This window comes from Nuphar pumila, chromosome 2 (assembly GCF_984573655.1).
Source record: "Nuphar pumila chromosome 2, dmNupPumi1.hap1.1, whole genome shotgun sequence".
Taxonomy (NCBI): domain Eukaryota; kingdom Viridiplantae; phylum Streptophyta; class Magnoliopsida; order Nymphaeales; family Nymphaeaceae; genus Nuphar; species Nuphar pumila.
The window spans coordinates 106,606,137-106,615,814 of record NC_143250.1 but is presented as its reverse complement, the minus strand read 5'-3'; the positions used below and the strand labels follow the sequence as shown (position 1 = coordinate 106,615,814).

General features: G+C 37.7%; 1 protein-coding gene across 1 annotated transcript; it reads left to right on the top strand.

The window, feature by feature from the left end:
• Positions 1–6,967: 6,967 nt before the first annotated feature.
• Positions 6,968–9,678, top strand: LOC149846588 (uncharacterized). The gene is made up of 3 exons (XM_089998088.1): positions 6,968–7,060; positions 7,137–7,266; positions 9,402–9,678. The coding sequence occupies exons 1-3, from the start codon at positions 6,982–6,984 to the stop codon at positions 9,499–9,501; spliced, it is 309 nt and encodes a 102-aa protein (XP_089854214.1). The 5' UTR covers positions 6,968–6,981; the 3' UTR covers positions 9,502–9,678.

The following is a 9,678-nucleotide window of genomic DNA, read 5'->3' as shown; positions in this document are numbered from 1 at the left end:
CCTCCTTGGAAATCAATTGTTAGGGTGTATAAACTACAATTTCATGTCTAATATTTGATATCATCCAATTTTGAGATCTGACAAAAGAAAAAATGATCGATACTAGTGCTTTTTTTGAAAAGTATTTTTCTAAATATAAATATCTGTGTTCTAAACTTTTTGATCAACAAAAGGAGCTTTTTGCTGATGTTTTGACAAAGACAAGAGGTCCATATGTTATTTGGTTTTAAAAGCTTTATCTAAAAAATGATAGGATCTGATGTAGGATCATGGCTTATTAGATTTGTAGTGCCCCAAACCCCGACCTTGGAAAAGTCCCTTGATTTTTTAGGATTTTTTTAAAATGGTTTTACGACAAACAACGGAAATCAAAGAAAAAGGGGTAAGCAAAAGTAACAAGGCCGCAAGTCTATGTTGGCCACAGGTGAGTGATACATACACTCTCAAGTTCCAAAATATACAACCCAAAGTGTTTAAGTACAAAATGAGATAAAGTACATTAATTCTCACAGTCTCTCAAAAAAAAAGGGAAAAATTCCCTCAAAACCTCAAAACCAAAAGGAGCCAGGATCTGCAGCTATGTGTGGGTTCCCAAGCCTCCAGACCGTGCACTGTCGCATCGCCGTTGTACCTATTCATCACCTGCATCCCCATAAAATGGGGTCAGTACACTACAAAAAAATAGTTGATTAGCGACGGAATTTAGCGACGGAGTTATATCGTCGCTACTTAGCGACGGATTAACGAGAGAAATGAATCCATCGCTATATTTGTAGAATTTTACGAAACTAGCGACAGATTATATTCCCTCGCAAAATCCGTCGCTACTTAGCGACGGATTGTGCGAGAGAATATTTTGTCGCAATAAATACGACAGTTAGCGACGGCTAAAATTCCGTCGCAACATAGCGACGGCCTAGGCGACGAAATATTTTCTGTCGCCTTTTTTGTTTTTTGAATTACGATGGCTTAGCGACGGAATTAATCCGTCGCTAAGCCGTCGCTAAATGTCGCATTACCCCTAATCCCAGCCCTCTTTTTCCTTTCTCCTTTCGCTGCTCCTGCCCGCCGCCCTCTCCCTCCTGCCGCCCTATACATCCCGTCGACCTCTCTGCCGGCCCCCACCGTTCGCCGGAAGTCGATCTCCGTCAACCTTCCGCTGCCGCCGTCGCTGCCCGGAGCAACCGCAGGTACGTATTTCACCTTAAATGGATTGGAGGTCGACCCCCTGCGTTTTCCGGCAGGGGGTCAACTCTGCCAGGCAGTCGACCCCGGTAGGTGGTCGACCCTCTGCCGTGTCCGGCCGGGGGTCGACCCCCTGCCGTGTCCGGCCGGGGGTCAACCCTGGTAGGGGGTCGACCCCCTGCCGTGTCCGGCCGGGGGGGGGGGTCGACCCCCCGCCATGTCCGGCCGGGGGTCGACCCCCCGCCGTGTCCGGCAGGGGGTCAACCCCTTTTGATGTCCGGCAGGGGGTCAACCCCCTGCCTTGTCCGGCCGGGGTCGACCCCCTGCCGTGTCCGGCCAGGGGTCAACCCCCTGCCTTGTCCGACAGGGGGTCAAACCCTTTTGATGTCCGGCCGGGGGTCGACCCCCTGCCGTGTCCGGCCGGGGGTCGACCCCCTGGTTTCTTGCTCTTTTTTTTCTTTTTTCAGAAATTAAGGTTTTTATTTTATTTTTATTGTTTAGTTTTCTTTGATTTTCATTGATTAGGATTTTTTATTTTGATTTTCATTTATTAAGCAATTGAATCAAATTTCTTAAATTAAGGCTATTTGTAGTTAATTTAATTAGGGTTTTTTATTTTATTTTGTTTTATTAGGGCTTTGAATCAAAATTTAAAAATTAGGGCATTTTATAGTTAATTTGATTAGGGTTTTCTTGGATTTGATTAGAGCTTTTATTTTTATTTTCTATGATTAGGGATTTGAATCATAATTTTTTTAATTAAGGATTTTTAGTTAATTTGGTTAGGACTTTAAATCAAAATTTTTTAATTAAGGCTTTTATAGTTAATTTGATTAGGTTTTTTTTATTTATTTAGAGTTTTTATTTTTATTTTCTATAATTAGGGATTTAAATCACATTTTTTTAATTAATACTTTTTAGTTAATTTGATTAAGGATTTTTTTGTATTTGATTTGGGCAGGTTTTTTCCTTGTTTGATTAAGGTTTAAATTGTGGCTTTTTTATTTAATTTTATGGTTTATTTTTCTTATAGTTTATGATGTTTTGGTTTATTTATAATTTATTTTCTTGTATTTTAAGGTTTTATGATTTAATATGGTCGAATAATTTCATGGTGACTTCATTTTAAAACATCATTTTTTTTTGCAGATTTCTCAACAGAACTCGCTTGTGCCCCGCCACCCGTGGTAAGTAAGTGACAAAAACAATGCAAATCGGGTAAATACCCGTGGTGAGTAAGTGATGCAAGCGCATCACATGTTATTTAATTTATTGAATATAACACTTTATTGTTCACACACTCACTTAGTTGTTGATATCTAGGACTACTTTGTTGGAGTTCGGAGATCATGCTGAGCATGATTTTAATGTATGAATATGAAAGTGTTCTTATTTTTGGAGTACGGAGTCCATGCTATGCATGGTAGTAGTTAGTGGGATATTGAAGTGTGTTTGCTGCAGGTACATGTTTGATATTTGTTTGATATGAATTATTTCGATGTATTGCAATGTTTGATGTGATTGTATCCATGCTTACATGTAGTTACTTTCAATTTGATTATGTCTTCCATGTGAAATTGTATACTGAAAGCATGCTTCAAATGAATGTATCGTGTCATGAATAGTTTGCACATAAAAATATTAAGTTATCAATGCATGCATCATAATTCTTGTGATTGTATGACATCATATATTGCATGATAAATTTGATATTTTCTTCATCATAGTATTCTGATGGTTCTCTTTTAACTGGTTAGGATACTATTCGTAACATCATACGACAGAATGACTGCAAACCGTGAATGGATGTACCGTAGGATAGTGGACAATGAGTTATCTTATGAATATATGGATGGTGTCGACAGTTTTATTGAATTTGCAACGGCAAGTGTCAGTACGGTAGATCCCACAGGTCGGATTAGGTGTCCCTGCAAGATTTGTAAGAATAATCGATTTGTAGAACCTCATGGCGTTAGACATCAGCTATACAGGAAGGGTTTTGTGAGTGATTATCAGAACTGGACGTTTCATGGAGAAGAATTTAGAAACGATTTTGATGCACGGGTGAATGTGGTGCACGATAATCCATATACGAATTTGATATTTGATGTTGCAGGAACAGAACTGGGTTCTGCTATGAGTTCTAGTGATGTAAGAACTGTCATAGATGAAGAATCACCAAACGATGCAGCTAGTAGATTTTATGATTTACTTAGAGATGCTGATGAGCCACTTTGGAACGGTTGTGAGAGTCACACTATCTTGTCTGCAGTTCTTCAACTAATGAATTTGAAGTCCGAGTATAATTTGAGTCAATCATGTTTTGACCGTTTGTGCATGATTGTGAAGAGTATGTTGCCTAAAGATGAGAAATTGCCACAAAATTTCTATCGTGCGAAAGTTATGGTCAACGCTCTAGGTATGGGTTACAAAAAGATTGATGCTTGTCCAAATCACTGCATGTTGTATTTCAAGGAGCAGGAAAATGACATATCATGCCCGTCATGTGGGCATCCTCGGTTCAAGCCAAAGACAAGAGGCAATGGTAGCACGAGATCAAAGGAAGTTTCATACAAGTCGCTCCGCTACTTTCCTATCACTCCTAGATTGCAGCGATTGTATATGTCTTCAAAGACAGCTAAACACATGAGATGGCATGCAAATAAAGTTCGACACGATGAAAACAAGATCACGCATCCTGTTGACGTTGAAGCTTGGAAGCACTTTGATCGTACTCATCAGAACTTCGCAATGGAAGTGCGAAATGTTAGACTCGGTCTATGTACAGATGGATTTAATCCATTTGGGGGTAGATCAACTCCATACTCATGCTGGCCAGTATTTGTAACTCCATACAACCTTCCACCAAGCTTGTGTATGAAACGTCCAAATCTTTTCTTGTCTCTGTTGATCTCTGGTCTGACCTCACCTGGCCAAAATCTTGATGTATATCTAAGGCCATTGATTGATGAATTAAAAGTACTGTGGGATGACGATGTTACCACGTATGATGCCCACAAAAAACAAAATTTCAACATGAAGGCCGCTATTCTATGGACAATCAGTGACTTCCCTGCATATGGTATGTTATCTGGTTGGAGCACACATGGGAGGTTGGCTTGTCCGTACTGCATGGAGGATTGCAAAGCTTTTAGATTGAGGCATGGAAGGAAGCCTTGCTGGTTTGATTGCCATCGTCGATTTCTACCCAGCGATCATCCGTTCCGACGTCAAAAGAATGCATTTACAGCAGGCACAACTGAAATGGAAGGTCCATCCTCAAGATTGTCTGGCATAGAGATTTTAAGAAGATTGCGATACTTTCCAGATGTATTAACAGATGCCCGCAGTCCTACACCCTTCCGTGGATTTGGGAAGGAACACAATTGGACGAAAAAATCTATTTTTTGGGAACTACCGTATTGGCCGACCCTATTGATACGACATAATTTGGATGTGATGCATGTAAAGAAAAATGTGTTTGATAATGTGTTCAATACAGTAATGAATATTAAAGGAAAAACGAAGGATAATCTGAAGGCCCGTATGGATTTAAAATTAATATGTAAAAGACCAGAATTGGAACTCAAAGAGTATAATGGCAAAGTACTGAAACCAAAGGCGAAGTACGTGCTCGGACCTGATCAAATAAAACATGTATGTCAATGGTTGAGACAACTGAGATTTCCAGATGGATATGTCTCTAACATTGCTCGGGCTGTGAAGATTGACGATGGACAGTTATATGGGTTGAAGAGCCATGATTGTCATATCTTTATGCAACGATTGATACCCCTAGCATTCCATGATATGTTAGACAAACCTATATGGGGGGTATTGTCTGAGTTGAGCGGATTTTTCAGAACATTGTGCGCATCGGAGGTCATTGTATCAGATGTAAAGAATCTCGAAGACTCTGTCATCACCACTGTTTGTCTGTTAGAAAAGATATTTATGCCAGCATTTTTCGATGTTATGGAACATTTGATCATACATTTGCCATATGAACTAAGGGTTGGTGGCCCTGTGCAATATCGATGGATGTACCCATTTGAAAGGTATATGTTTTTTTATATTTGTCTCTTTAATGACAGATATTTAAAATTTGAAATGTATATTCTTGTCAGATGCATGTTCGACCTAAAAAAAAAGGTTCGTAATAAAGCAAGAGTAGAAGGCTCTATTTGTGAGGCGTACACTTTAGAAGAGATTTCAAATTTCTCATCTATGTACTTCGAACCTCATATTTCAACACGTTACACATGCCCGCCCCGTAACGATGATGGAGAACAAGTAACTGTAGCTGACAAGCTGTCGATATTTCAACGACTTGGGCATGCATTTGGTAGTTGCCGATCAAGGCTATTGACAGATCGAGAGCAATATGCAGCACACATCTATATTCTTTTTAATTGTTCAGCGATCGACCCATACATCGAGTAAGTATATGTATATGCAACTCAATTATAAATCATTTTATGTTCTATATGTGGATACATGGCTCGGTAATATAAGTATTTGTGGTTTGCAGACGATTTGATCTGGAGTTGCAAAGCAAAGTTTCACATCTCACTAATGCAGAACTACAAAAAGAACGTGAAACTAAGTTTGTGGAGTGGTTGAAACAGTTGGTAAAGAAGCTAACATAAATTTTGTACTTATAAACAACACTAAGTTACTTAATTGATCGTGATCACAATAATTGTTTATGTTTGTGCGTAGGTTCGCCATGGTGATGTTAAAGATCAAGGAATATGTGATTTAGAAAATGGTCCGACCAAAGTTGTGCAATGCTACAACGGGTATATCGTAAATGGTTATCGATTCCATACAAAAGACTACGGTATAAACAAATCAACGATAAATAGTGGCGTGTGTGTCAAGGGTAGCAGCTACGGTGAAAATGAACATGATTACTACGGTGTTATAGAGGAAATAATGGAGTTGACTTACTTAGGCATGAATAACAGGGTTACGGTATTCAAGTGTCATTGGTTTGATCCAACTGCAACAAGACTCGACAAAGCTTCAGGCATTGTGGAGGTGAATCATAAATCCAGGTTTGGAACATATGAACCATTCATATTAGCCTCGCAAGCTCAACAAGTTTATTATACTTCATATCCGAGTATAAAAAAGTCAGATAGAAATGAATGGTGGGCAGTTTGCAAGGTGAAATCCAAACTATACCCCGAGTATGATCAGTTACAAGAAGATGAGTTAGCTGAAGACAGTGATTACTATCAATCAGATGATGTCTGTGACTTCGCTTATGGTCACGATGTTGCGCATGATATGCATGTCATATCTCCATTGGCTGATGAAACATTCATAGAGGAATGTGATCCAAATGATGTACCAAGTGGATGGGCAAACAATGAAGAAGAAGAAGAAGAAGAAGAAGAAGAAGAAAGTCAAACTAGTGACGAGGAAGAATTCTCAAGCTAGTGAGCAAAATCTTATACTACAAACCTCTATTTAAATGCATTGTAATACTTGATGTGAGTTGTATTGCAATACTTGGTGTGAATGATTAAAAATTTTATTTCAATGTATTGTAATACTTGATACGAATGATTCGAATGCATTGTAATACTTGATGTGAATGATTTCAATTATCTGAATGTATTATAATTTATGCAATTAACGAATGATTTGAATTAGTGCAATACTTGATGTCAATGATTTGAATTATTTGAATGCATTGCAATGCTTGATGTGAATGACTTGAATGCATTGTAATACTTGATGTGAATTATTTGAATGTATTGTATGACATATGTTATTTGTTAGAATATGGTTCGTGGAGGTTATAGTGGTCGCTCATCCAGTAGTAGCCAGGCTCAACCTTCATCTTCACGGGCTCCTGTGATAGGTATATCATATAACTAATTAGATGCTTGATTAGTTCAAATGCACATTCTGAGAACTTGGTGTGTATTTTTTTACAGATGATGTTGCGCCTGTACACGACCCACCTACACCAGTTGATCGCACAAGTCAACAGCCAACACAGGAAACAGGGTCTTCTCAGGCTGGCACAAGAAGACTCATTCGAATAGTGTATATCGATAATCGACCGTAAGTATTTTGTTTTCAATTATTGCATATCTTTTAAATATTTTATATTGATATTTATTGTGTAACAATTCATGTGCAACACGAGGTTTGAGCCACAAGAAGTAGTACGGGAGATTAGGAATTCACTTCTTCAACATCTACCAGGACCAGTTGCTCAATGGAAAGAGTACCCAAAGGAGGTATTAGACAGATTGTGGTCCTCATTCATGGTATACAGTTGTTCCTCATAGTTAATGTGTTTCATATTTAATTTATTTAAGCAATGTCTACTAACTTTCTGAAAATATTTGTAGGCTTCGAATCGCTTTGCAACTACGGTGGAAGAAAATGATGCAAGGAAGGTGTGGCAGAAGGTGGCTGCCAATCGATTTGCAGACATGCTGCACACTATGAAGACTGCAGCAAAAAAAGCATCTGGCGTAGTAGATGATCCATTACTGTGGAAGGGCCATGGTCCTATTACTATCAGGAGAGATTACTGGGATGAAATGTGCGATATGTGGGCGGGAGATGCATTTAAAAATCGCTCTGCGAAGGCTTCACAAAATCGATCGAAGATGCCCGAAGCCCATCTACACACAGGTGGATCTAAGACATTTGGGAGCCACCTAAAGAAAATGGTAACTCATCAATATATAATATTAATTTTATAAGTATTGTTGCAAATTTGTGTACTAAATCTTTTGTCATTTAACTTCGCAGGAAGCAGAAAAAGGAGGCAGTGTACCATATAAGGATGTGTTTGTAGAAACACATAAACGGAAGACCACGGGAGTCTTCGTATCAGAGAAGGCGAGAACGACAACGGTATGTATTAATTTTATTAATAATCATTGCAATATATATGCAAGTCATCATAATGTTATCATTAATTATTAATGAATACTTTAAACATTATTTTGTAGGAGGCATATGAGCAACAAATGGTAGAGCGATATGGCGAAGACGCTACTCAGCATCCATCATTTGATCCTACAGCATGGGTGACTGCAGCAGGTGAACCCAAAAAAGGTCGCGTGTTCGGGTTTGGGAGTAATATGAACACTTCACCAGTTATTGGTTCTTCCAGTTACGGCTCACCAACTTCTTGCGCCGACATAAGCTCCAAGCAGCCGACTATTCTTTCCGGTGATGATGTACGCGAGATCATTAATGAATCACTGAATAACTACTTCCAATACACCGTCGCCCCCTTTCTCCGAAATGAGATCAAGGCCGCTGTTCAGGATAGGGGATCTTCGATTCCAGGTCCCTCTCAGGTATAATCACATATATAGTTTTTTTGACTGTCTTAAAGCACATCTGAGCATGGTAGAATCACATATAGAGTTTTTCTAGATGCCTTAGAACACATATGAACATGCTATAATCACATATTCAATTTTTTTACTGCCTTAGCACACATATGAGCATGATAGAATCACATATATATATATATATATATATATATATATATATATATATATATATATATATATATATATATATATTTAACTTTTTGTCTGTCTTAGAGCACATATGAGCATGATAGAATCACATATAAAGTTTTTTTGATTGCATTAGAACACATAAGCATGCTATAATCACATATTCAGTTTTTTTACTGCCTAAGAACACATATGAGCATATTATAATCACATATTCTGTTTTTTGACTGCCTTAGCACACATATGAACATGCTATAATAACATATAGAGTTTTTTAACTGCCTTAGAACACATATGAACATGTTATATATCATTTATGATAGAATCACATATAAAATTTTTGGCTTTGCCTGCCTTAGAGCACATATGAGCATGCTATATTCACATATTCAATTTTTTTACTGCCTTAGCACACATACGAGCATGATCTAATCACATATATAGTTTTTTGTCTGCCTTAAAGCACATCTGAGCATGGTAGAATCACATATAGAGTTTTTTTATATGCCTTAGAACACATATGAACATGCTATAATCACATATTCAATTTTTTTACTGCCTTAGCACACATATGAGCATGATAGAATCACATATAGAGTTTTTTTATTGCCTTAGATCACACATGAGCACATGATAGAATCACATATAGTGTGTAATTTATTTCATTATATTTTGTTTATCAATACTAACTGTTCTTTTCTTGTGTAGGCTGCTAGCGATAATCAGGGTAGTGGAGCTGAAGGGACAGATAAAGACAATGAACAAGAAGACGCACAAAATCTTGGCGATGATTAGAGGACTGTGTTGAAGAAGTTCTATTTTTTTTATTTTTCCTAATTGTAATTGTTGAATTGTAAATAATTAAACTTCTTAGTTTTAAGGTGGAACGATTAATTATTATAGATACTTGTTATATGAATTTTTTTGTGTGGTTTGTTTTTTATTTACAGGAAATATAAATTGTACAGGAAATATAAATTGTACA